The 26,118-nt window shown below is 64.1% G+C and overlaps 10 protein-coding genes across 10 annotated transcripts; 7 read left to right on the top strand and 3 right to left on the bottom strand.

Moving 5' to 3' along the window:
- Positions 1-619: 619 nt before the first annotated feature.
- MICPUN_58572 (predicted protein) lies at positions 620-2,761 on the top strand (the record flags this gene model as incomplete). The annotated part of the gene is made up of 2 exons (XM_002502460.1): positions 620-713; positions 1,140-2,761. The coding sequence occupies 2 exons, from the start codon at positions 620-622 to the stop codon at positions 2,759-2,761; spliced, it is 1,716 nt and encodes a 571-aa protein (XP_002502506.1).
- A 225-nt stretch (positions 2,762-2,986) lies between these two features.
- MICPUN_58571 (predicted protein) lies at positions 2,987-4,786 on the top strand (the record flags this gene model as incomplete). Its single annotated transcript, XM_002502459.1, has 1 exon — positions 2,987-4,786. The coding sequence occupies one exon, from the start codon at positions 2,987-2,989 to the stop codon at positions 4,784-4,786; it is 1,800 nt and encodes a 599-aa protein (XP_002502505.1).
- A 66-nt stretch (positions 4,787-4,852) lies between these two features.
- Positions 4,853-5,827, bottom strand: MICPUN_58570 (Drug/Metabolite transporter superfamily; the record flags this gene model as incomplete). Its single annotated transcript, XM_002502074.1, has 1 exon — positions 4,853-5,827. The coding sequence occupies one exon, from the start codon at positions 5,825-5,827 to the stop codon at positions 4,853-4,855; it is 975 nt and encodes a 324-aa protein (XP_002502120.1).
- Positions 5,828-6,101: 274 nt separating this feature from the next.
- On the top strand, positions 6,102-7,158 carry MICPUN_106902 (predicted protein). The gene is made up of 2 exons (XM_002502458.1): positions 6,102-6,333; positions 6,604-7,158. The coding sequence occupies exons 1-2, from the start codon at positions 6,292-6,294 to the stop codon at positions 7,027-7,029; spliced, it is 468 nt and encodes a 155-aa protein (XP_002502504.1). The 5' UTR covers positions 6,102-6,291; the 3' UTR covers positions 7,030-7,158.
- Positions 7,159-7,162: 4 nt separating this feature from the next.
- Positions 7,163-8,353, bottom strand: MICPUN_58568 (predicted protein; the record flags this gene model as incomplete). The annotated part of the gene is made up of 1 exon (XM_002502073.1): positions 7,163-8,353. The coding sequence occupies one exon, from the start codon at positions 8,351-8,353 to the stop codon at positions 7,163-7,165; it is 1,191 nt and encodes a 396-aa protein (XP_002502119.1).
- Positions 8,354-8,658: 305 nt separating this feature from the next.
- MICPUN_108261 (predicted protein) lies at positions 8,659-9,676 on the top strand. The gene has a single exon (XM_002502457.1). The coding sequence runs from the start codon at positions 8,713-8,715 to the stop codon at positions 9,610-9,612; it is 900 nt and encodes a 299-aa protein (XP_002502503.1). The 5' UTR covers positions 8,659-8,712; the 3' UTR covers positions 9,613-9,676.
- An 83-nt stretch (positions 9,677-9,759) lies between these two features.
- Positions 9,760-12,230, top strand: MICPUN_58566 (predicted protein; the record flags this gene model as incomplete). Its single annotated transcript, XM_002502456.1, has 2 exons — positions 9,760-9,807; positions 9,924-12,230. 2 exons carry the CDS (start codon positions 9,760-9,762, stop codon positions 12,228-12,230), a joined length of 2,355 nt encoding a protein of 784 aa, XP_002502502.1.
- Positions 12,231-12,543: 313 nt separating this feature from the next.
- On the top strand, positions 12,544-22,567 carry MICPUN_58565 (hypothetical protein; the record flags this gene model as incomplete). Its single annotated transcript, XM_002502455.1, has 1 exon — positions 12,544-22,567. The coding sequence occupies one exon, from the start codon at positions 12,544-12,546 to the stop codon at positions 22,489-22,491; it is 9,948 nt and encodes a 3,315-aa protein (XP_002502501.1). The 3' UTR covers positions 22,492-22,567.
- Positions 22,566-24,719, bottom strand: MICPUN_50255 (glycosyltransferase family 47 protein; the record flags this gene model as incomplete). The annotated part of the gene is made up of 1 exon (XM_002502072.1): positions 22,566-24,719. One exon carries the CDS (start codon positions 24,717-24,719, stop codon positions 22,566-22,568), a length of 2,154 nt encoding a protein of 717 aa, XP_002502118.1.
- A 590-nt stretch (positions 24,720-25,309) lies between these two features.
- On the top strand, positions 25,310-26,071 carry MICPUN_72068 (predicted protein; the record flags this gene model as incomplete). The annotated part of the gene is made up of 1 exon (XM_002502454.1): positions 25,310-26,071. A coding segment is annotated over one exon (762 nt), but the record flags the coding sequence as incomplete, so codon positions are not given.
- Between the last annotated feature and the right edge of the window lie 47 nt (positions 26,072-26,118).

The following is a 26,118-nucleotide window of genomic DNA, read 5'->3' as shown; positions in this document are numbered from 1 at the left end:
GATGAACTGGTCGAAAGTCATGTACAAGTGCGTGCGCGGCGGTGCTTGTGTGACGTCACGAAGCCGTTGACTCGGACTTTTCCGTACTTTTTCTCTACACGCCATCCAATTTCCCGGGAATTCTCGAATAAAACACCCGCGTCACTGGTCACGCGTGCAGCGGAACCTAATTCCCCCCAAATAACACCCAACACAGCGCCTCGGGCTGGAAACCCAGAAATGTCTCCACCCAATTACGAAGTTCCCCCGCGTATGAGTTTTAGGTGACACGAATCTTGCCAGCCCGAACAAAATGCACGGCCCAAAATCATCCTGCACCTCCCACGGTCACCTGATTGGAGCCGCGAAGGGGAGCCCAGCCGGCGCGAGGCGAACCTTTTTTTGAAGCAGAGCCGGGAAAGACTTTCACGACGCGGAATCCCAGAGATCTCGGACGCGGGCCACGCGGTCGGCGAGGTTGAGCTTTCGCGGATTTCGCGAGGAGTGGGTGTACCGCTCAGACCGCATAGCCTCGAGGGTCGAGGCTCTCGAGACAGGCGCGGGGCAGGTCGGGGGCATCCTCTCGACCGCCCGAGGCTGAGGGTGCAGGAAGGGGAAAAAAGTTCTTAGAAGGGACGGGATGGCGACGCTGACTGGGAGCGCGGGCAACGCGCCGCAGCGCTTCGCCTCGCTCAGCGGCATCCGCCGAAGTGGCAGTGGATTTGAGATGGACGGTATGTTCCGAGCGCATACTTCACGCGATGATCGCCGCGATCGGGAGGGACGCGTCAATGCACCCCCCGACCGCGTTTTTCCCCCGCCCGAGGAAACCGAACTCGCGAACCTCGAGACTGAACACCCAGTGCGCGGGCCAACGTCCAGTTGGCTGCTGACTGGGCGCCGAGTCAGCATCGATCACGTCGGTTTTCGACCCGGCTTTGTCGCGACGCGAGGGGCGATGGTGGGATCTCGGGGGCCACGCGACGCGCCAAATCGCGATGAGACCCCCCGCGTTCCCGGGATCGCGCCTTTTCTCCCGTTCCTGCCGCCATCCGCGCCCGCCCGGTCGCGTTTCCTCCCGCGCGATTACAACAAATTAACCTCGTTTTGGCTCTGAACTTTATCTTTTTTTCTCACCGACCAAACTTTTTCCTTTGCAGACACCACCGCGCCGCTGTACAGCAACAAGACGTCGCGCGAGGGTTTCGCGCACTGGACCACCTCGCACCTCCCTCCGAGGAAGAGACTCGGGGACGGGAAGCGCCGGTTCGAGACCAACCTGCCGTACGGGGAGTTCGCCGAGGTTCCCGAGGTGCACGTCGATCCGCTTGACACGCCCGAGAAGCCCGAGAGGAATCCATTCTGGGAGCAGATCTTCCAGCGTGCGCAGAAGAGGTCGCCGAGCCCGCGGAAACGCAAGGATAAGAAGGGACAGATCTCGTACAAGGGCTTCAGGCCCAGCTTCAACTTCCCGAAGGCGCTCGGGCCCAAGCGCGTGGGACGGTTCCTGGGCCAAAAGGTTGGGCAGGTTGGGCAGCTCGGCCGACGGCTCTTCCGGCCCCCGCTTCACCTGCTGCAGTTCGCGGCGGTGCTCATCCTCAATGTCACCTACTCGGTCACGTACAACATCGGCGTTGAAACGTTCGGCGGGCTGCCGGGGCACGTCAGACAGCTGGCGAAGTGGCTCTGGGGCGCCTCGGAGAGGAAAGGGGAGGACCCGCACGAGCACCTCAAGAGTAAGCTGTTTCCAGAGGGGGTCCCGCTCTCGCCCGGAAAAATCAAGCAGAAGATGCAGGACGGCTTGCACGGGCTGGGGAAAAACTCGCGGAAGCTAACCGGCATGGTGGTGGGCGGTATGCGACGCACGTGCAGCGGGTTCCAGTCGCAGGAGTCTCAGAACGAGCAGCGACGGGTGGACTTTTTCGTGAAGGAGGGGCGACGGTGTAACTCGATGTGCGACTCCGCCGGCGCCGTGGAGAACTTTCGACAGGCGGTCGCCATACGGCCGTCGGATCCCGACCTGCTCGTGTGCCTGTCCAAATCCCTCTCCGATCGGGTGTTCACGGAGGATGTCTTTCACAATCACCCGCTGGCGAGGGCCATCTCGAAGGAGGCTGCCGAGATCAGCGAGCGTGCCATCGAGCTCAACCCGAAGTGTGCCGAGGCGCACCTGTGCCTGGGCGCGGCGCTCGGTCGGCTGTCCATGTGGAGCGACAACCGCGAGAAGGTCGAGCTGTCGGGGACCATCAAGGAGCGGTGCGAGGAGGCCATCCGGCTGGATCCCACCTCGGACCTGGCGCTTCACGTGCTGGGGAGGTACCAGCACCAGATGGCCAACCTGGGACGGATCGTGCGAGCGCTGGTGCGGGTCATGTACGGGGGCAAGCTCGAGCCCGGAACGCTCGAGGAGGCTGAGGCATTGTTCAGGCGGGCCGTCGAGATTGCGCCCAAGCGCCTGATTCACAGGGTTGAGCTGGGTAAGCTGCTGCTGGACATGCAGCGCAAGGAAGAGGCGCACGACCAGCTCGTGCTCGCAATGACGTTGCCCAGGGAGGACATCAACTCGGAGCACGAGCGGAGGGACGCGGCCGAGCTCCTCAAAAAGCACTGGGGGGAGAAGGTCGTGATTCCGACGTTTACGGATCCTCCTCCGACGCCGCCGCCGAGGCTGAGCAGTGTCTCCCGCAGGAGCTCGTTTGACACAAGCGGCCGCAGGAGCTTTGACGACGTCAGGGAGAATCCCTTCCTGACCAGGGCCGCGCAGCAGGCTGCCGCGGCCTGACCATTCTATTATTCTTTATGTATCATAGCCAGGGCAAGACTTGTGTAATATCCAGCTCGCCTAATATCCGATCGCATCGGATCAACGCGTCAAAGTCGTGCGCGCTCTCTGTTCACTCTCGGCCCATTTGCAGTTGCATCACAGCAGACGGATCTAAAATCGTGTCGACCTCAGATTGCCTCTGCACGCGGGGCGGACACGGGTTCGAGGCGCTTCGCCCGCGCGATGCTCATCGCCTTTCTCCTCGTGGTACTCGCTGCGTCGGTGGGGGCGGCGCGCGAGTCCCGCGAGACGTTCCAAGAGGAGGCACTCGTTCGCCCGCTCCCCGATGGGCGGATCGCGTTCGTCGCTCACTTCCGGCAGGAGACGTCGCTCGTGGCGCGGCACCACGAGACGTTTCCCAAGGCGATCGCGCAGATCGCGCGCGCCACGGGGGTTGCCGACGCGGAGCTGTCGTTCACGCAGGGCCGATGGATGTACCGCCGGTGGGGACGACCCCCGGTCGGGGCCAAGCCAATCGGAGCCGAGCTCTGGGCGGCGTTCGCAGCCGAGTCCGACGAGGTGGCCGACGAGGGTTGGGCGAACCTGACGGCCATGTTCGGCGGGCAGTTTTGCGCCTCACTGAGCGCCCTGCGCGACGAGCAGGTCGTGGTGGAGCCCGCGCTGGTGTTCCGCCCGTGGGACGGCTCCGCGCGCGTCGATCGCGATGGCATCTCGTCCGACAACAGGCGCAGGCACGGATCGCTCCCGGCGGAGGCTGTCTGCACCGAGAACCTCACGCCGTGGCTCAAGCTCCTCCCGTGCAGGGACCGCGCGGGTATCGCCGCCCTGCTCGGGTCCAGATCATCCGTCTTCGGCGCCGAGTACGTCTCGTTCACGGCGCGCGTTCGGGTCAGGGGCGACGCGCTGGAGTTGACGCAGTCGGCCACGCTCGTCGTGGATGCAAACAAAATCGCGAGGGAACCGGAGGGGGGGCACCGGCTGACCTCCCTGCTCGGGGTCGATCGGGGAGGAGGCGCGAACGGGATCCGGGCGTGCGCCGCGGCGACGTCCACGGCCGTGCACGTGCAGACGAAGGGAGGGACCGCGTTCGCGTTCGGGGGCAGGAAGGTGCACACGGCTGTCGCCGACGAGGGGAGGAGGGTCGACACAGCTGTCGCCGCCGACGAAGCGTCGAGACCCGCGTGGCTCTCGTGGGACGTGTCGGCGGCGGAAGATTTCGACGTGGCGGTGCGTCCGGGCGGTGGGGACGAGGGGACCGTCGCTCCGGAGCTGTACGCCGAGCGGGTGGTGACGGGCAGCGGGTACCACCGCGGGGGAATATCCATCGAGCTGAGGCGGCCAGAGGGTTCAAAGTCGGCGAGCGGGACTCGCGCGCGGCTGTTCCAGACCCTTCCGTGGTACGTGCGCGTGTTCATCCACACGCTCGCCGTGGAGATGGACGGCGTCCCCGTCCCCGTGCCCACGTCCGGGGCGGACGTTGGGGCGAACGGTGGCGCGGTGGAGGCGTTGCGGTGGGTCCCCGGCGTGGACAGGCGGCGTCCGTCGACGATGGAGCTCCAGGTGCTGATGCCGGCGTCGGCGTCGGTGGCGAGGGTATCGTTCAAGTTCGAGAAAGCCTTCCTTCGCATCAGCGAGTTCCCGCCGGACGCTAACCGTGGGTTCGACCTGCCCGCGGCGCTCCTCTCCCTGCCGCCCGTCTCGCCCCGGGACGGGCACGAGTTCGGGGAGTCGCGCCTCCTGGACCTGGTCGAGGGCGTCGCGTCCGAGGTCGGGGACACGCACTCGGAGGGGGTGTACATGCAGGGCGCGCTCCTCACGCTTCCCACGCCGGACTTCTCCATGCCGTTCAACGTCACGACGATGGTGTGCACGCTCATGTCGCTGCTCGCCGGTGCGCTGCTCACGACGCTGACGCGAAGGCCGGGGTGGGAGGGTTTCGGGAAGCTCAAAGCGGAGCAGCGGAAGCGGCTCAAGTCGCTGGAGAAGGAGGCGAGGAAGGCCCGGGCGGGTAAGTCGGAGTGACGGCGCCGACGAGTGGCGCGCTTTCACACGCATTCATTCACAGATGTTTTTTCATACAACACGACGCTACTGGCGCTTACTCTTGGGCTTGGCCGGCGGGTGGGTGTTGTGCGCCCAGACGCAGCTCACCACCAGCACCAGCGCCACGAGGGTCCTCGTCTCCAGCCACCTGCCCTCCTGGACACCCTGCGCCAAACCCGTAAGCACCAAGCCGCCAACGATCGCGAACCCCTTCGCTATTCCCCCCAGGTTTTTCGTCACCTGCCCCACGCAGATGCCGCCGAACGCCGACGCGAACACCGGGATCAGAGTGCGCGCGTCCCAGCCCCGGAATAAAACAGCCGGGTCCTCGGCGATGAGACCAGCCTGCGACACGAGCAGGGCCGGGATGGCGACGAACGCCATCTCCAGCGTGAAAATGGGAGCTGGGGTCCCGATGCGCTGCATGGCGTATTGGCACGCCGCGGAGGCCACGCCGGAGAGGGCGCTCGCGGCGATCACGGCGGCGACGCCGACGGCGAGCTTGGCGTCTGACGACGACGTACCCTTGGACGATGACCCGCCGTCGCCGCCGCCGTCTTGGAGCATCACGCCCGCGACGAGTAATCCCGCGAGCGCAACCATCTGCACGACGCTCTGCTTGGTCCCGAACAGGAGGTACAGGCACAGCGCGGTTGACACCAGCTTCGACTGGTTGAGGCAGTTGAAAGTGATGCTGTCCATGCTCTGGTACCCAAACACCAGCAGGTAGTTCTGCGCCGCGTATATCAGCGACGGGATCACCGCGAACGCCGCACCTCTTGGATTCCATCCCGCGAAGTTCGACGCGAGGCTGCCGTCGAGGAGCATGCCGACGACGCCGATGAGGACCTTGGCCAGCTCGGTGCCGAGCACGAGCGAAACCTTGTTGACCCCGTCGGCGATGAACACCTTGAGGAACGGCTGCAGGCCGTACTGTGCAGCGAGGAGTAGGCAGAAAACGTAGCCGGTCCTCTTGGAGGCGGAGCTGGCCGCGCGCTTCGCGCGTCGCGTGGCCACCATGGTCACCCGGTCCTGGGCAGGCGCGTCGTGTCAATGTTAACCTAAACACGACCGTTTGCAGGACGTTTTCCGGTGCCGAACGACTGTTTTTGAATTAGCAAGACCTTCACCTGACCGAGCGGTTTTTCAGTTGGGAATGTACCCCTATTAGTGCTTACTATTCTATGGCTTTTGTTCCCGTGATTCGACCGTATCTAGGCGGTTCGAGCGGACCGTATCTGGGTGGTTCAAAGCGGACCAGCCGTGAACCAGCCGTGATCCGCACAGTCGCAGGGCGCACGCTTCGCGCGACAGGAGGCACTCCCGCGAGACTGCACTCGCGCGAGCGTCCAGCGCACAGGTTCTTCAACCCGCGCGCCCGAGTTCGCGTCCCCCGTCTCGTCCGCGGAAGGCGGCAGACAACGCAAGGGACCGCCCGAGAAGCGAAGGACGAAGGGTCGTCGAACCGTCGAAAACAGGCAGAGATGGCTTCCGCCTCCAGCGCGCTCCCGCGCCGCATCATCAAGGTGAGCCCCGCCTCTCGAACGTCCACGAAGTACTCGGGCGAAACGTCGCCGCTCGATGGGTCGGGGCGCGTCGCGTGACCCGATCCCGGGCGCGGAACCCCCCCGCGCCCCGAGTCCGCGTCAAAAAAGAACAAGACACGGATCTGCCCGCGTCGTTTGCGGATCACGGGCGCTCGTCCGCCGCTTCTCCGCCCACGACCCCGCGTGAACCTTTCACGACCGTCTCCTGACAATCCTCGAACCCACCCGACGAACGCACCGCCCGCGCAGGAAACCCAGCGGCTCCTGTCCGAGCCCGCGCCCGGCATCAGCGCTCAGCCCCAGGAGGATAACCTGAGGCACTTCTCGGTGATGATCCGGGGTCCGCAGGATTCGCCGTACGAGGGGGGCGTGTTCGAGCTGGAGCTCTTCCTCCCCGAGGAGTACCCGATGGCGGCGCCCAAGGTTCGCTTCCTGACGAAGATCTACCACCCGAACATAGACACCCTCGGCCGCATCTGCCTGGACATCCTCAAGGACAAGTGGTCCCCGGCGCTGCAGATTCGCACCGTGCTGCTGTCCATCCAGGCGCTCCTCTCGGCGCCCAACCCGGACGATCCCCTGTCCGAGAAGATCGCCAAGGCTTGGAAGGTCGACGAGGCGGAGGCGCTCAAGACGGCGAAGGAGTGGACGCAGAGGTTCGCCATCAAGAACTGAGCACGAGAGCGACGAGGGTGGGTGCGGTTGAGTGAAAGTAAGTGTCTGAAGAAGGCGGGGGTCGACGGACGACGAGCGCGTAAGATTAGCCGCGTTCCAACTTGCGAATTCGACCGATTTTTGCATGCTACACCTACGACCCGGCCTCCTCCTCCTCCGCCGCCGCGTCCTCCGCCTCCATCTGGGCGATGATCCTCGCGCGTTCCTGCGCTCTCCGCATCTTGTCCAGCACCACGCTCTCGTAATCTCCGCCGCCGACGCCGACGGCCGCCCCGACTCCTCCCCCGCCTCCCGGGAACAGCCCTCCCGCCCCTCCGCCGCTCGCCGCCGCGACTCCCCCCGGAAACAGCGACGTCCTCCCCGCCCCCCCCGGAAACAGGGCGCCGCCGCCGGCGTTGGCGGCTCCGGGGAAGAGGGGCTTGTTGGCGGCTCCGGGGAAGAGGGGCTCAGCCGGCTTGAATTTCGCGGCGGGTTCCGGGGCTGGGGTCGGCCGTTTCGTCGCGGTCTGCGGCCTGGTATCCATCCCGCTGCACCCAAACGCGGGCCCCCGGGGCTCCGTCGCGGCGCGGACCGCGAGCAAAGGGTTGGCGGCGTCGCCGCACTGCGCCCTACCGGCGCGCTCCGCCTGCGCCGCGTCGGCGAAGACCACGAGGGCGCTTCCCTTTCGTCTCTTTCCGTCCCTGATCACCACGTCCTCCACCGTCCCGAAGGCGTCGAATATCTCCCTGAGCCCGGACGCGGCGTAGTCCGAGATGTCCTTGCGCCACACCACCTTGAGGGTCCGGTACATGTGCTCGGGGACGTCGACTGCGGTGGCTTTTTTGTCCTCGCCTTTTTGTGCACCGTCTCCGTGCGCGCTCCTCCCGTTGGCGTCGGCGCCGGTGCCCTTCGTCGCCTCGGCGTCGTACCCCTTTCTTCGCGTTGCGAAAGTCTTGCGGAGCCTCGCGAGCTCCTGCTGCAGCCGATCCTTGGCCTCCTCCTCCTCGTTCCTCCCGCGCTCCGCCGCCCGCTCCCGCCGCTCGAGATCCTCCCTCATCTTCCGCCGCTTGGCATCCTGCGACTCGTGCCGTTGCCTCGTCGCCTGCCTCGCCTTCGCGAGGTTCTCCAGAGCCGCCCTCGCCTCAGGATCCAGCAGGATGTCGTACGCCTTCTGAAGCTGGTCGAACTCTTGCTGCGCGCGCTCCCGCTCCGAGTCCTTACGCTTGTCGGGGTGCAGCTTCAGGGCCAACTTTCGATACGCCTTCTTGATCTCGGCATCGGTCAGGTTGGGCTTGGGATCTATGCCCAGGACCCTGTACGGGTCAACCTCTGCCATGTTCTCCATCGCGATGGAACGTTGGGGGTGGATCGGCCGGCCCACTGGCCTTCTTCTCCTCCTCCTCCTCCCGGCCGCCGCCAAAGCGGGTCGTCGTGTGAACGAAATTCGCGACTCGGTCGCCCCTCGTTTTCCTCGGGTGCCGATGCTTGTGCCGGTCAATCGAAGGGCTCGAAAGGCGGCCCGCTTTCAAAACGGCGACGGTTCATCGCGCACCACCGGTCGTGCCGCGCTGGCGCGTTGGAACGCGTCGTGATTGGCCAAGAAAATTGTTTATCCACGAATCGTTGCCGTCCCTCGTGATCACTCCCTCACGACGCGCTCCGTCGTGTGCTCGTCGAGTGATTCGCGGTAACCGGCGCGTCACCATGTCGGTCGTCACCTCCTCTGTCGCGAACCTCAAGCCCGCGGCGCGCGTCTCGCCCCGCGTCGCGTCCCGCCGTTCGTCCGTCACCGTTCGCAACGCCACCATCGGCGACAAGTTCGGCGACGCCGCGAACAAGCTCAAGAAGTCCATCCCCAACGTCAAGCTCCCGGACGTTCCCAACGTCAAGCTCCCGGACGTCAAGGTCCCGGTGCCCGGTGAGAAGCGATCGCCGGGGTACGTCCCCGCGGGCACCGGCGAGAAGCTCTACGTCGGGCAGGGGAAGTACATCGAGGCGGACAAGGACGGCTTCGTCCAGAAAACCGGACGCGACTCTCAGCTCGTGGGAGGTTTCGCGGGCGGCGAGAAGGGCTTCTGGAAGTACCGCGAGATCCTCGAGGACGACCCGACGATCGTCAAGAAGAAGGAGACGAAGATCCCGGGCGTCCGCAAGGGTACCAAGGAGGTCAACCTCGCGAAGGATTTCGGCGGGCTCGCGGGGGGCTTTCCCGGCGGCGAGGTCGGCGTCAAGGCGTACAACGCCACCGGGAACATTCCCACCCGGGACGCGCCCCCGACGATCGGCTGGGGTCCCCCGGTGCTGCTCCTCGCCGCCATCGGAGCCGCGGGCTACTACCTAAACCCCGGGGATCCGGTGGAGGAGTTCAACACCGCGGTGTCCAGCGTGGAGGGCGCCAAGGCTACCATCGACGCGTCGCTGTCGCCGGAGCAGGAGAACCTGGTGTTGGAGGGTGCCGGCGTCGCGCTCGCGGTCCTTCTCGGGTCTTCCGTCGTGGGTAGCGCGGTGAAGAAGGTCGGGGAGGGACTCGGGAACGTTCTCAAGACCGGACTGCTCGGAGCAGCCGCGCTCGGGGTGGCTGGTAAGATTTTGGAAATCTGGTAAAACAAAAGGCGAAAGCCGCGCTTTTTTCGCTTGGTGTAAATAACGAGAGTAGTCACCTCATCACACACACGTCGTCCTCCTCGGTCGTCGAGGCGCCGCTGTATCGGGTCGTGGTCTCAAGCGACCCGCGATCTGGACTTTGGCGCCATGCCTCCCAAGAAGAAGGAGTCGCACGCCAAGCGCATGGCCGCGCAGGTGAGACAGCACGTCGGAATCGAAATACGCGGCGGCGGCGGTGCCGTAGATGTGGCCGCGCTTCGCTTTGACCCTGCCGCTGACCGTCCTCGACCCTGCTCCCGTTCAAACGACAGATGAAGAAGCGCCAGGAGGGTAACAAGACGAGCGGCGTGCGCGAGGCCGCGCAGGTTGCCAACAAGAGCGACGGTCGCATCGACGCGCGCGAGGGGATGGCCACCACCGTGTTCACCGTCGAGTCCCTCGGCCTCAAGAGCACCTACACCGGGCCGACGAAGAAGAAGGGCAAGGGCAAACAGGGGACGTACAGGCGCGCGGCGACGACCGTTCTCGCGGGTGAGGCCAAGTACGACGTCGAGCGCAGGGTACGGGACGCGCGGCGCGCGCTTTGCTCGGATCCCCCCGCGTTTGAGGAGATGCGTTGCGCCGACTTTGACCTGACCCGCGGCGCGGTGACCTTGATGCCCGCCAGGCCCAAGTGGGACTACGAGCTCAAGCGCGGTAAGCTCCACTCCCGCGAGCGCAAGGCGTTCGTCCGGTGGATCTCCGGCGTGAAGAATCGGCTGAGGGAGGAAGGGCGGGGGTACGCGCCCGCGTTTGAGCAGAACATCGAGGTGTGGCGCCAGCTGTGGCGCGTCCTCGAGAGGGCCGACGTGGCCGTGCTCGTCGTGGACGCGCGGCACCCGCTGTTGCACACCCCGCCCGCGTTGTACGCCCACGTCGCCAGGAGGCTCCGCAAACCCCTCGTGCTCGTGCTGAACAAGGTGGACGCCATTCCGAGGAGGGCGGCGGAGGAGTGGGGCCGGCACCTCCTCGCCGCGTTGCCGGGCGTGGACGACGTGGTGGGATTCACGTCCAAGGACGGCGGCGGCGGGGCGGGCGGGCAGAAGGAGGTGAGGAAACGCATAGGCATGCCCGCGGAGGGTACGACGGGCGGCGCCAGGGAGAAAGTCTCGAGACGGGAGCTCGCTTTGGACTCGAAACTGGCGGATGCGCACCTGCTCCTGCTCAGCGACGATTCCGGAGACGACTCCGGAGCCGACTCTGACCCGTACGCGTCCGAATCCGACGCCGAGGACGTCACGAACGGTGACGTCACCGGCGGTGACGTGAACCCCACGCCGTGGAGACTCCGCGTCGGAACCAACGCGCTGCTCCGCGTGTGCACGCGGCTCGCCGCTAAGGGTAAGCGGGTGGCGGTGAAAAAAGCAGAGGCGGCTGCGGAAGCCGCGGCGGCCGCCGCGGAGGATGCCGCCGAGGAGGCCGAGGCCAAGGCGGCCGCGAGGGAGCAACCGAAGGAGGAGTACGAGGACCAGTACGGGGACTCCGACGATGACGAGCACGACGACGAAGTGGCCGCCGCTGCGCTGCAGGCTGAGGAGGAGGAGGCGACCGCGGCTAAGGACGGGAGGGTCATGATCGGCTTGGTGGGCCACCCCAACGTGGGGAAATCCTCGATGGTGAACTACATACTGGGGCGTAAAGCCGTCAGCGTCAAGGCCACCCCGGGACACACCAAGACGCTGCAGACGCTCATCCTGGACGACGACACGTGCCTCTGCGACTCACCCGGCCTGGTGTTTCCCAGGATAGACATCGGCCTGGCGGAACAGATCATCGGCGGGTTGGTCCCGCTGCCGATTGTGAGGGAGCCCTACAGCGCCGTGCGCTGGCTCGCCGAGCTAAAGGAACGCACGGGCGCCAGGTGGTCGGCGATGGCCGCGGATAGCTCCATGTCCCACCAGGACAAGGCCTTGGCCAACGCTCTCGCCGCGACGGTCGATAAGGCTCTCAAGATCCCCCAGGTCACAGAGTTTGACCCGGAGATTTTACAAATCACGGGCGCGGAGGATGTCTTAAACGAGACGCTCCCGTGGTCCCCGATGTCGCTCCTGCACCAGTACGCCAAAGTGCGGGGTTTCGCGCACAGGGGCGGCGACCCCGACGAGCACACCGCCGGCAACACGGTGCTATCCCTGGTCCTCGAAGGCAGGCTCCCCTACGCGGTGCCGCCCCCCGAGGGTGAGCCCGTTATAGGCGTTCACGTCGGCGCCGACGGCCGACCGGTGACCCACGCGTTCGACAAGTACGCCGACTCGGAAGCCGCGGTGGGTGGTGCGGGCGGTGACGTGTCCGACGAGGACATTCCCGACGACGACGACGACGACGACGACGACGACGAGGACCAGGTGATTAACCCGTTTCGGCTGCTGGGTATCGACGCCGAGGGGGAATCGCAGTACGGGTCTGGCGACATCGACGACGGCGGCGCGGGTCGGTTCAAGATGAAGGGACTGGACGGGAAGGGCGCGGCCGCGAGCTACTTCGGGCGGGGCGGCGGTGGGGGCATGGCGTCGATGTTTCTCACGGAGGATGACCTCAAGGAGAGCAAGAAGGGGACGCGCACGAAGAAGGGGCGATAGAGAGAGAACAGACTTTTTACGATGACGGCCCGTAAAACTTGGCGAAGCTCATCAATCCGACCGTTTTCAGCGGTGTTCTCGTGTGACCACCGAATTTCGCGGGGTTGACCGGGAGGAGGCACCCTACTCGGGTCACAAGCGAGGGCACCCAGGGACGCGTGCACCTCGACGATACGCGTATCGCGCAAGTAACAGTAGCCAGACTCGCGTTCACGCTCAAAGACGCGGCTTTGGAGGTTCGCGAACCCGTCATCGCTGGGTCAATCTCGGCGAATCAATCAAACCGTTGTTGAGGCGTCCAGCGGGGGACGAGATGGAGCAGTCTCGCAACAGGACATCCTCGGGCGGCGCCTTCGGGCAGTCCACGCGGCGCGCCGGATCCACCATGCCGCTACCGCCTCCCGCGAGTGCCAAGAGCATGTCCGGGACCAAGCAGATGTCCGCGTCCGCGGGCGCGGCGGGGAGCATGGGCACCTCCAAGCCCCTCAGCTCGAAGAACTGGACGTACCGCCCGGTGGTGACCAAGCGTGACTCGTTGCCCACTACGCAGCTTCCGGATGAGCCCGGAGATCTACCTCCAATGTGGTCCACGAGCAAGTGGGGCGATGTCAGGCGCTCGAGGACCGCGGACGTCTCAACTGGCAAGCGGGCGCGGGTCAAATCAGGCCCGGGCGGCAGCGGCCCTTCCGACATCTTGATCCAGGTCGCCGGCAAGGAGGACGAGCTCAAGAAGAAGCTCGCCGCGTACGCCTCATTCAACCAGACGGAACGCGACTTGCTCCAATCCGCGTTCGGATCCGTGTCCAGGGAGCGCGGCGGCGTGGAGGGCCTGTGCACGCGAGCCGAGTTCATGGAAGTCTTCTCCAGATTGGGCGTTCGGATGAGCCCCGCGATTGTCGACGCCATGTTCGGCAAGTACGGAGAGGACAGGACGGGGCGCATGCCCGTGGACCTCTTCGTCACGGCGGTGCTATCCAGCGGTAACAGGATCATCGCCATGGAGGAGCGTCGGGTCGGCGCGTACAAGGCGGGCGATAAGGCTGGGTACGCTTTCGCCGGAAGGATCAAGTACTGGCCGTGCCGCAAGGGCGTGTACGCCCCGTCCAACTGGGACCCGGCGCTCACGGCGAGGTCCGCGCGCGCCCCCAAGGCGGGCCTGTCCCTCGAGTACGTCTACGGGTACGGAGGATTGAAGAACACCGCGAACAACCTGTTCTACAACAAGGCGGAGCACGCGGTGTATTACACCGCCGCAGTCGGCGTGGTCTACGACAGGCACAACCATAAGCAGCACTTCTTCCACGGGCACGACGACGACATCAAGTGCCTGGCGATGCACCCGGACACGTGCCTCGTGGCTACCGGCCAGGTTGCGAGCACCGCCGGCCCTCCCATCGTGTGCGTGTGGGACAGCAGGGTGCACCCGAAGACGGGGGAGTTGAGGGGCCTCGTCGCGCAGCTTCCGTTTGAGGGGTACCCTTCGATCGTGGCCCTCCAGTTCTCGCCCGACGGCGACAGGCTCGTCGTCATCACCGGCGATATCGACCACACCGTGCACGTGTTCGACTGGAAGACGGCGGACGAGGCGCTCGGCGCGATCGGAGGCCCCGGCACCGTCACCACCGGCGAGGGCGGCCCCGACGAGCCGCCGACGCCCGGGCTCATCACCGTCGGCAAGGGCGGCAAGGGCGACAGCTTCCCGCACGTGTATGGCGCGTCGTGGAACCCGTTCGGCAAGGTGGATGGCGGTGGAGACGAGGAGGACGCGACGATCAAGCACAAATGGTCGGAGTTTGTCACGTACGGCGCTAGACACGTCAAGTACTGGCGGCTGTTTCACCGGGACGACGGGACTCCGTATTACGGGAAGAAAGGGAGCCCGGGCCTACCCGAGAACTCCAGGTTCTCGCCGGTAACCTCGCCCATCGACGTCATGTCCATCTGCTGGATGCCCCCGCGGGGTAACGAGATCGTCCCCGGCGGCGGATCAGCGCTCGTCGCGGGCACGAGGGACGGGGACGTTTTACTCTTTGTCACCGACCCGACCAAGGGGCTCTTCTGCACCCGCAAGCTCAAGGCGCACAACCCGGGACCGAAGATCCCCGAGCTCTCCGGCGGGGGCGTGACGCTGAACGGCGTGCGATGCCTCGCGTTGAGGGACGACGGCGAGACGCTGGTGAGCGCGGGCGGCGACGGCGCGGTGATGTGGTGGACCACGGCGCAGCTCACAGCGGCGGCGCGTTCAAAATCGGTCCCGTGTGAGCCCCACACGACGAGGGTGCTAAACGCCGACGACAGCAACCGACCTCCCGCGATTCGCTCTCTGGACTGCCACCTGTACTCGTCCGACGTCATGGTGGGTACGTACAGGTGCGACATTTGGGAGATTGACGACCAGGATGGACCGCACGTGATGCTCTACGGCCACAGCGCGGACGTTAGGGCGCTGGCGGTGCACCCGAGGCACAGCCACGTCGTCGCCACCGGCGCCGAATCCGGCAGGGTCTACCTGTGGAACTGCAACGGACGCGTGCTCAAGGCCAAGTGCAACACACACCACCCCGTCGTCGGCTTGGGGTTCAGCCCCGACGGCAAGCACCTCGCGGTTGGTTGCAAGGATGGCACGCTTCTCGTCCTAAACTACGATAACATGCTCTCCGGCGAGTTCAACCAGGTGGTGAAGCGAGCGGATAAGTCCCGGTGCGAATTTCACCACTGCAACGAGGCCATAGACGAGGTAAAGTACTCGCCCGACGGCAAACTCCTCGCCGCGGGGTCTCACGACAACTTCATCGACATCTACGACGTGACGGGCGACGCGGTGCCCGGCCGAAGCACGGGCGTCGCGTATCATCGGCTGCACCGGTTGAGGGGCCACTCGTCGTACGTCACCCACCTTGATTGGTCGGCGTTCGACCCAAAGTTTCCGGATCGGCGGATCCTCCAATCCACCTGCGGCGCGTACGAACTGCTTTACTACGACGGCAACACCGGCACGCAGGTGAGAAACGCGATGCGGGACGAGCGGTGGGACACGCAGACGTGCACGCTCGGTTTCAGCGTGATGGGCATCTGGCCGAGGGGGATCAAGGGGGAGTCAGTCGACGGCACGGACGTCAACGCGTGCGACCGAGGGCCCGCGCCCGACGGCGAAGGCGAGATTCTAGCCACCGTGGGGGACTCCGGCAAGGTGAAGCTGTTCAACTGGCCGTGCGTGGTGGAGAACGCGCCGTACAGGCGCATGGAGTGGAGCGGGGATCAAAACGCGGGACCCAGGGATAAACCAAAGGGTAAACCGGTTGGATACGTCGGCCACTCCTCGCACGTGGTCAACGTTCGTTTCGCGAACAGCGGAAGGAACCTGATCTCCGTGGGCGGCCACGATAGGAGCGTGTTTCAGTGGCGGGTCGATTCCGAGGCGAAGGAGCAGAAAGGCGTGGCGAAGCGGCGGGTGGAGCCCAAGCCCTACATCATGGACGATCTCACGCCAAAGCTGGCGATGACCCGCGTGCCGGACACATCCGCGGAGGAAGAGAACGCGCTCAATAAGTCGAACAAGTCCGATAAGGCGGAACAGTGCGACTACATCGTAACCGTGGTTACCGGCGACGCCAAGGGAGCGTCGACCGGCGCCACCGTTGTGTTCTCCGCGGCTGGCGTGGACAAGGATGGAAAGACCACCGTTATCCGTGAGCAAAGATTGGACAACTCCCCAGAGAATTTCTCGCGCGGTGCTAAGGACGTGTTCAGGCTCCGAGCGGCGGATCTCGGCAAGCTCACGCACTGCCGCATAGGTCACAACAACGCGGGGGAGAACCCGGGGTGGCTGCTGCAGTCGGTGAAGGTGATGAACGTCACCAAGGGTTGGGAACACACGCTGTTCCCCCAGAACCTCTGGCTTGACCGCAATCGTGGGGGTGAGACGACGGTTACGCTCTACACCAGCAGAGAGGACGCCGAGCAGGCCGCGGGAGCCGCACTCAGCAATAAGCGGTACATCGTTACGATCACAACCGCGGACGTCAAGGGATCAGGGACCGATTCTAACGTGTGGATCGACCTCGTCGGCGTCAGTGGCAAATCAACCGGGGCGATCAAACTCGACAACTCTGCCAATAATTTTGAGAGGAACAGAGTTGACAGGTTCGAGATTGAGGCCCAAGGCATGGGGACGAGCATCGCGCGCGCGCGCATCGGGCATGACAACTCTGGTTTTGGCGCATCGTGGTGCCTCGGTGAGGTGGCCGTCAGGTGCTTGGAAAGCGGCAACGAGACTGTCTTTGACATTCCATTTGAGGGGATCTGGCTTGAGGATGGCGGCGCGCATGGCACGGCGGTGGACATCTTCCCGCTCGGACCCGACGGGAAGCCCACGATGAAATCGATCAACTACAAGATCGAGGTTATCACCAGTGACATCAAGTTCGCGGGCACCGACGCTAACGTCAGCATAGACATTGTCGGCTCAAAGGGCACCAGCGGCAAGCGCAGGTTGGATAACAGCCGGAATAACTTTGAGCGCGGGATGCGGGACGTGTTCTTCATCGAGATGCCGGACCTCGGCGACCTCACTGCGATCAACATCGGCCACGACAACAGCAGTATCGGTGCGGCGTGGCACCTGGACAAGGTCATCATCTCCGACGAGGCCAAGCCCGGGAAGGCGTACGTGTTCCCGGCTGGACCCAAGGGCCAGCCCGGCGGTAGATGGCTCGAGGATGGCCTATGCACAGTCACCCTCACGCCCATGGACGAACAGGGCGGCGTTCTCTACAGCGTCACGGTGCAAACATCGGACGTCATGTTTGCCGGCACGGATGCCAATGTGAGCATCACGCTCATCGGGGAGAAGGACGGAAAGCCGACCAAGTCTGTGCCCAACGTCAAGCTCAACAACAGCAAGAACAATTTTGAACGCGGCGCGCTTGAGGTTTTCGATGTCGGGCCTTTCCCCGACCTCGGGAAGCTTACCGCGATCGAGATTGGCCACGACGGGACCGGCATGGGCAGCGGATGGCACTGCGCGTACGTTGAGGTTGTCGCGGTGACGCGCCCGGACGAGCGCTTCTTCTTCCCGATCGATTCGTGGTTCGATGTGAAAGAACCCCCGCAGAAGACCAGGCAGATGATCAAGGTTGGGGTCAATGATCCAAACTCAAACAAGACCACCTACAAGATTGATATCCACACCTCCGACATGGACAACGCCGGGACGGATGCCAACGTTCACTTGATAGTTTTCGGCGACAAGGGTGACACGGGCAAGCTCATGATGGACACATCTGTGGACAACTTCCAGCGTGCGAGCAAGGATACGTTCAGCAAGACTGGGGTGAAAAACGTGGGCAGGATTTCTCACATCGTGGTCGGCCACGACGAGGCAAACTTGGGTCCCAGCTGGCACGTGCAACAGATCACCGTGTTCAACCTGGCAACCGGGGAGACCGTGACCTTCAACGCGGACTGTTGGATAGCCAAGGACAAGGCTCCGCACTACAGCAGCGAGATCACGCTTTCACCTGTGGGTGCCGATCCGATTAAGCAGTGTCAGTATCAAGTCACGGTCCGAACATCAGACGTGCGCTGGGCGGGCACGGACGCCACGGTGTCTTGCCGCATCGTCGGCGACAAGGGTAAGACTGGGATGAAGGAGCTGGAAAACGGAAGCTTCGATCGAAACTCTGAGGATGTCTTCACGTTCAGGAGCATCGACGTTGGTACAATCACCGGCTTTGAGATTGGCCACGGGGGTGGCGGCGCTGGCTCTGACTGGCACCTCTCCAACGTAAAGGTTGCCAACATCGACAGACCGGAAGCCAACCCCGTGTTCTTCTTCCACGACGACTGGTGCAAAGAGGACGTGTACGTCAACCTCAAGCCCGAAACCTCCGGCGGTGCCACCTGCAGGTACAACATCGCTGTGCACACGTCTGACAAGAGGTTCGCAGGCACCGATTCGACGGTGACCTGCAGGCTCATCGGCGACAAGGGCGAGTCCAAGATGTTGACGCTGGAGAACTCCGCCAACAACTTCGAACGCGCGAGGATCGACGAGTTCGTCGTGCAGACCGAGAACATCGGTAAGCTCAAGGGCTTAGACATCGGCATTGACGGTAAGGGCATGGGAGCGTCGTGGCACCTCAACATGGTGTCTGTCGCCAACCTTGGCGACGGCCAAAAGATTTTCTTCCATCATGACAACTGGCTTGATGACAAAAACTTGAGGGTCACTCTTAAGCCAGCCGCTCCCAGCGACGCGTCGATCCACAACTACGTCGTTCAGGTGGTCACCTCGGATCTCCGCGGCGGTGGGTGCGACGCCAACGTCTCGCTCGTCATCTTTGGTGACAAGGGCGACAGCGGCGAGCTGGCGTTGGACAACTCGGTGAATAATTTTGAACGCGGCGCCAAGGATGTCTTCCACCTCCAGGCCAAAGACGTCGGTAAAATCGAGCGCATCCGCATCGGACATGACGACACCGGCAGCCTCTTTGGCCCTGCGTCGTGGCACTGCGCGTCGGTGGAGATCACCAATACCACCACCGGCGCCAGGCAGGCGTTTAGCGTCAACCGATGGTTCAGCAAGGCCAAAGCCCCGAACCAAATCTCGCAAGTTGTCCACCCCGGTGACGGTGATCACAAGGCCTTTGGTTACGTCGTCACGGTTCACACCTCGGATACACGCGGCGCGGGAACTGACGCAAATGTCAAGCTCGCGCTCAGGGGCAAGCTCGACGGCAAAACGACGGCGATGGGTCCGCTACCGTTGGAGTCGTCAGAGGATGACTTTAAACGCGGTGCCGTGGACCTCTTCCGGGTGCAGGGACCTCGGATGGGCGAGATCACCGAGGCTGTGCTAGAACACGACGGTGCCGGTATGCTGGGTGGGTCCGACTGGAACTGCAAGATGGTTGAGGTGCTGGACGAGGCAACCAAGCAGAAGACCGTGTTTTGGTGTGACCAGCTCGTGAAGAAGGACATCCCCGTGAAACTTGCCGCAGGCGGTGCCGCCGCCGTCAACGACCGTCACAGATACAAGATCACGGTTCACACCGCGGACGAACGCGGCGCGGGTTCCGACGCCAACGTATACATAATCGTCTATGGAGAGAACGGCGACACGGGCAAGAGGGATCTCGACACGAGCGCTGATAACTTCCAGCGCGGCAAGTCTGACATCTTTGTCATTGAGGCTCCGTTCCTGGGTGAAATTCGCAGGGTGGTCATTGGTCACGATAACTCGGGATTTGGCCCGGGCTGGAAGCTCGATGACGTCATCGTCGAGGACATCAACGCCGCATCCGACGCGCCAGACTGGCACAAAAAGCGTTTCTTCACCGCGGACTGCTGGCTCGACGAGAAGGTCGCGCCCTACCAGACCGAATGCGAGCTTCTCCCGGCTTCAGGTGGCCAGCGGATGAAGAAACAGCTCGTCAAATATTTTGTCACGGTTCACACCTCTGACATCAGCCACGCCGGGACTGACGCTGATGTGCTCGTGGAGCTCAAGGGACCCAACGGAACGATGGGCTGGACCGCACTGCCGGAGCAGCGCGGCGATCCCTTCGGCCGCGGTAAAGTTTCCGAGTTTACGATCGAGGGCACCGACGTTGGTGAGCAGATTGATAAATGCTCCGTCAAGACCGAGGGGAAAAAGTGGCACTGCGCGCTCATCGAGGTTCGCCACGAGCGCACAGGAGAGACATTCATGTTCCCGTGCGATGAGTGGATCTCGGAGGACGCCGCGAAGGAACGCGTACTTCTCGCGGGCGTCGGCGTCGAGGGAGCCGCAAAGAAGGTCGCGAAGGGTCAGCGCAAGTATGTCGTCACCACTGTCACATCCTCCGACTCGTACTCGGGCACCAAGGCTGACGTCTTCATCAAGGTCAAGGGCCCCAAGGGTGAGTTCACGCAAACGCTCGAAGACAAGACCATGTTCGGCGCTCGGTTCGAGGAGGGCAAGGAGGATGCCTTCACGTTCGACGCCGCCGACGTCGCCGACGTGGACCCCAAGGACAAGTCCTGGCTGATCGAGGAGGTAACGCTGGGAGTTTCCGGCGGTGGCATGATGGCCAGCATGATGGGCAGCGACTGGAAGTTGTACACGGTCACCATCCAAGACGTCGCCACGGGCGCGGATCTCACGCTCGTCTGCGACGATTGGGTGAAGGACGACGCGCCGCAGGTGTGGCGCCGCGCGGATGGCGACAAGAAAACCGGCCTGAGGGTGGCCTCCGCCTCTGGCGACGAGGGTGAGTTCAAGTACCGAGTCGAGATTGTCACCGGGTCCAAGCGCAACTCCGGAACCGACAGCCGGGTCAGCATCGCGTTGAAGGGCGACAAGAAGCCCGCCGAGTGGTGGACTCCGACGCTGTTACAGACGGAAGGGTCCTTCGAGACCGGCGCCACGGACACGTTCATGCTGTCCCGCGGAGAGGACCTCGGCACCATCACGGGGATTAAGTTGTCGCACAAGTCTGGCGGAATGTTCGGTGATAAATGGTACTGCGACAAGGTTCGCGTGTTCCCCATCACCACCGGGAGGCAGTGGGTGTTCGAAGTCAACGACTGGGTCAATGACGACGGCATCGAGCTCGGCGCTCCGACGCTCGCAACCGCCGGCTACGAGAAAAAGGCTGAGCGCGCGGCGAAGGCTGTCGAGTGCTCAAAGGTTGGTGAGTTTATTCCCACCGACGGCGAGTTCAAGTTGTCGTTCTACACCGGCGCAAAGAGCGGCAGTGGCACGGACGCCGTCGTGTCGGCCCAGCTCGTGGGCGTCAAAGGTAAGTCCGGTGATATGGACATGGACCAGTCACCGGAGCTTTTCGACAGCAAGAGCGTGGATTCGTTCACCCGCGTGGTGGAGGATGACCTTGGAGATTTGACCGAGATCAACGTCTGGCATGATGGGTCTGGTGGAGGTCTGTTTGGCGGCGCCGATTGGTTCATGGATAAGGTTGTCGTGGAGCATGCGTTGACGGAGAGGACTTGGGAGGCGACACACGGTGACTGGATCAAGGGCCCTCGCGCCAAGGGCGTGTCACTGAAGCTCGCTCCGGTGAAGACGGGGATCACGCTCGAGGGTCTCGAGAAGAAGGCGGCTGACTTTGGGGCGAGCGCGGCTAAGGGGAAGGCTCTCGAGGGCGAATCACCCGCTCCAGCTCCAGCTCCTGCGCCGGCTCCTGCGCCAGCGCCAGCTGTTCCAGCTGAAGCGCCGGCTCCTGCGCCGGCCCCTGCTCCTGCCCCAGCTGTTCCAGCTGAAGCGCCGGCCCCTACTCCTGCTCCTGTTCCCGCTCCCGCCGCCGCGGAGGCGGACCCGGTCCACTCCCTCGTCGCCGGCGCCATCGAAAAGGCCGTCTCCCCAAAGAAGACCCAAGTCGAGGTGCCTCCCGTCGAGGCGGTCGCACCCACCGAGCCAACGGGTTCCGAGATCACCCCCAAGGTCGCGGACGAGCCCGGCTCGCCAGCCCCGACGTCCCCCATGGAGACGTCATTCACGACGCAGACGCTAAAGGAGGATCTCGAGGCATCGGCGAAAAAGGCGGAAAAGGTCCAGGCGGAGACGGACGAATTCGCCAAGATCGAGGCCGAGATCGCGAAGTCCTCACCCCCTGAGGAGGCGCCCAAGGAGGCGGCCGCGAAGGCGCCGGCGTCCACGATCACGACGACGAGCGAAGCGACGGAAACCACGGCCGCCTCCACCGCCGCCGACATCCCCGCCGCGCCGCAGACGCCAAAGACGTTAAACCCGGCGGGTCAAAACTACGACATCGCGATCGACCAGAGCAGCAGCTTCAACGACCCGATCCAATTTCCGATCGCCGTTCGCGTCGTCGGTAAGCTCGGCGAGGTTGTCGCGCACGTTCCGCCAAACTCGACGGCGGTGGAGGGTTTCACCAAGTTGAAGGCGAAATCCGAGCAGGTCATCGGCGACGTGACTCAGGTTCGCATATCCGTCGTGGGCGGTCCGCTGTCTCCGCTCACGCCGTTCCACGTCGACGCGGTGACCGTCACGCACGTCGCTGAGGATGGCGAGTCCTGGACGGTCAATGTCGGAGCGCAGATCGATCAGTTCCACGGCGAGTTGCGGGCTGGTATCAAGGCGAGCAAGGAGATGCCGTGCGAGGAGTGGCAGGAGGCCACCGTGAAGGACAAAAAGACGGGCAAGTCGAAGATGTACTGGTACAGCGCGGAGCGTAAGAAGTCGGAATGGAAGGAACCCGCGAAGTACTTCCCCGTCAAGTTCAAGAAGGCCAAGTAGACGGCCGCTGCAGTGTACAGTAGTTCGAGCAATCTCTCGATAGATGATCAATATTTAGAAAAAATAGTCCCCTTTCACGACTCGCATGTGTTGGACACGGTGGACGGCCCGAGGGTAACGGTCAAGCCTTCCTCTCCAACCTCCTCGCCAACCTCCTTCGACGGTGTGTCATCCTTTGTACAAAGCGCGCCGCCCGGTGGAAAATAGGAACCGTGCATCTCAACAATCTTATCCCGCCCCGAGCGACGAAGCTGCTTGCTGCAGGGGCGCTTGCAAATTGGCTGCGTCTGGTTTAGGCAAGACAGCGCCTTGGGAATGTCGCAAGCGTCCTTGATTGGGACGTTCGGCGCCCACAGCTTCTCCCAACCTTCGGGTTTCACGTGTGTCACCAGCCTGTGCTGCAACGTGAGCATCAGCAGCGCGAAAGCGTCGTTCTCCCCGCCTTCCCCAAAATCGCTTCCCAATATACTCGACCACTGCAGGGCCCGCGCTGCGCACGCAAGCTGCTGCCTCATACGGTCCAGCTTCTCCGGTGTTATCGCCTTTACGATGTCGGGTATCTTCGGTATGTCCGCCTTTGCCACCCGTACGCTGAACTCATCGTACGGGAGCACGTCATCATACGGCGCGGCGATGTTATCCTGGACGATGACGGGGATGCAGCCACTCTGCGTGGCCAAGTTCATCCTCCTGCCCCAGCCGCTTCCAGTCGGCGCGATGCAGAAGGTGGACGACGCGTAGTTCTTCTCGTAGAATTGACCCGCGTGCTGCACCACGTGGATGCCCTCCTGCTCGCGGCCCGCCATGGCTTCGGCGATGGCTCGGCGGTCGGCGTACGCTGGCTTGTCCACCCAGGCCCCGGCGAAGAACAGCAGCCATCGCCGCGGTTCATCCTGCTCCGTCATCGCACGTTCGCTTCCGAAGGGCACGTCGCTGCCGCGCAGACCCACGTCGAATTCGATCCTTCGCGTGCCCATGGGCGCCTTCCACCCGTCCGGGTCGAACGGGCCCAGGCCAAAGTGCGGGTTAACCGGCGGTATCAACACATCCTTCGCCGGGTCAAAACACGGTCCCCCTCCGAGGTAGAGGTCGTCGGCGATTGTCAGCCCCCAATGCGTCAACACGATGGCGTTCGCGATCACCTCGTTGATCCTGCGCCGCTTCTTCCAGAACGCCTCGTAGTCTGGGTCGTTTTCCTTTTTGGAATACTTTTCGGAGAACCACTCGCACGGACCCCAGTCGCCCGTGAACACCATGATCGTGTTCCTCCACTCGTGCTTCTTACTCCACTCCCACGTGTTGTCGACGTACTCGATCGCCTCGTGGAAGAAATCATTCACCCCCGGCCACCCACCGACGTTATCGAGCCCACCCCGGAACGCGGCTCGCGTGGGGATGGGCAGGAAGAACAGGTCCGCGTCCTCCGGGTTGGCCACCCTGTGGTGGGAGGAGAGCAGGCGCTCGTAGATCATCTGCTCCAAGGGCCTGTCGGTGAGCCTCAGATCCACGTGGCCGTTGAACTTGGGGGGCAAGGGATAGATGTAGATGCGAGGCGGAGGCCTGACGCGCCCTTCCCACTCGTCGTCAATCAAACGCGGCTTTCCGTCGAGGTCCAAGTACGTGGAGCAGTCCGCGGCGAAGAAGCCCGCATCGCATTTGCAAAATCCCGAGTCGCACCGCCCCCGGTTGTTGCACTGGTTGAGGCAGTCACCCGCGCCCTTCCTGCGCGGCGCCTTCAGGCCGGACTCGCACGATTCCCCCTCCGTGCCCCTCGGGCAGTCGCATCGTCCCAGCTCCTGGTTGCAAGTGCCGATGTTGTAGCACTCCTTCGAGCAGTTGCTGGGCAGCGAGGGCGGCGAGCCTGACAGGGCCAGTCCTCCCGTCGGTGTACAGTTGCCGCCGACTCCGGGGCACATCCCGCGCTGCGACAGCCACCCATGCCCGCCCGGGGCCGGCGGGTCGAACACACACTCCCCCGGGTTCTCGACCGCGCGGTTCTCGACGGGAGGATCGATCGCAGATTCCCGGTGCCGCCTCCCTGATCCGTCCGTCGAGATTTTCGAGGGGACGTCGTCCCAGCTGAAGGTCTCCTCGACCACGCCACTGCCGGTCTCCCCGCGGAGTCTAGCGATCGCGGATCCCACGGCATTCCCGGCCCACGTCTCGCGCGCCGCGCACGCCAGCAGCACCGCCAACAGCGGCACGACTCCGCGTCTCCGGAGCGCCATACCGGAGTGTTCTACATTTCGTGCACGGGGCCGGCCCAGCAAAGAGCGAAACTCGGCCGAAACTCGTCAGTGCCCCCATGCGCTGCGCCGCGGGGCCGGCTACGATAGGAGCCGCGTCGAGGTTCTCGGCACCCGACGCGTCCGGCGGATTTGTCTCGCGTCGTGCGAGCGCCTCCGGACGGGGCGGCGGGGTAGCCCCGGCGCGCGTTTCGACGCGGGACACCGGCGGTCGCGGAGCAGCCAAGATCTCCGGGAGGAGCGGGGCGATGACGGAGAGCGGCGAGGGTGGCGCGGACGTCCCCGCGGACGACGCCACCTGGACGGTCCGCGCGTGGAGGCAGACCGAGGAAGGTGCTTTCGCTCCGTGGGGCCCGGTCCCTCTCGATGCGACCCCCGAGGTGACCTCGATCCCGGGCGACCATCCCTCCCGCGGGCGCGACGACGCCGACGACGACGCGAGCACCTTCGACGCGTCCGCGTACTACTCTCGCCTTCGCACGCGCCGCGACGGACGCGCGCTCCTCACCGCGCGAACGCTCCCGTCCACGCAGCGCCTCATCAGCGATAACGCGACGACGTCGCCGAGGTCCCTGCCACCCGGCGTGGTGTGCGTCGCGGACGCGCAGGTGTCGGGGAAAGGCAGAGGGGGCAACGCGTGGACGAGCCCGCCGGGGTGCCTCATGTTCTCGCTGCTGACGCGTCACCGGGAGGGCCGGACGCTGCCGTTCATCCAGTACGTGGCGACGATGGCGGCGGTGGACGCCATACAGGAGAGCGCGGACGACGCGCTCGTAGCCGCGGGGGCCAAGGGCCACCGGCGGGGAACCGGGTCCGCCGTGGATGCCAAGATTAAGTGGCCAAACGACCTGTACAGCGGCGGTCTCAAGATCGGCGGCGTGCTGTGCACGTCCACGTACAGCGACGGAGGGTTCGACGTCGTCGTCGGGGTGGGGATAAACCTCGACAACGCGGAGCCCACGACGTGCGTCAACGACATCGTGCGAAGACGTCTCAAGAGGGACGGGTTACCCGTCGACGGTGCGGTCCAAACGAGGGTGAGCAGGGAACGTTTGCTGGCGGGTTTCATGAACAGGTTCGAGGCGATGTGCGCCGCGCTGGACGCGCACGACTCGTTCGAGACGTTGGAGGGAGCGTACCTGCGGCAGTGGCTGCACACGGACCAGGAGGTGACCCTGGAGGAGGACGGCGGGCGCGGGAAGGTCAAGCTGGTGGTCAAGGGGATAACGGGGACGGGGTACCTGCTGGCGACGGACTCGCGCGGAGCTCGATACGAGTTGCACCCGGATGGGAACAGCCTGGACTTCTTCAAGGGCCTGGTGCGCAAGAAGCTGCCCAACTAGCTAGCGGTCGGTAATTAGGATTGCGTGTTACGAGATCA

The sequence above is a fragment of the Micromonas commoda genome, chromosome 5 (assembly GCF_000090985.2).
Source record: "Micromonas commoda chromosome 5, complete sequence".
Classification (NCBI taxonomy): domain Eukaryota; kingdom Viridiplantae; phylum Chlorophyta; class Mamiellophyceae; order Mamiellales; family Mamiellaceae; genus Micromonas; species Micromonas commoda.
This window is presented reverse-complemented; position numbering and strand designations above follow the sequence as displayed.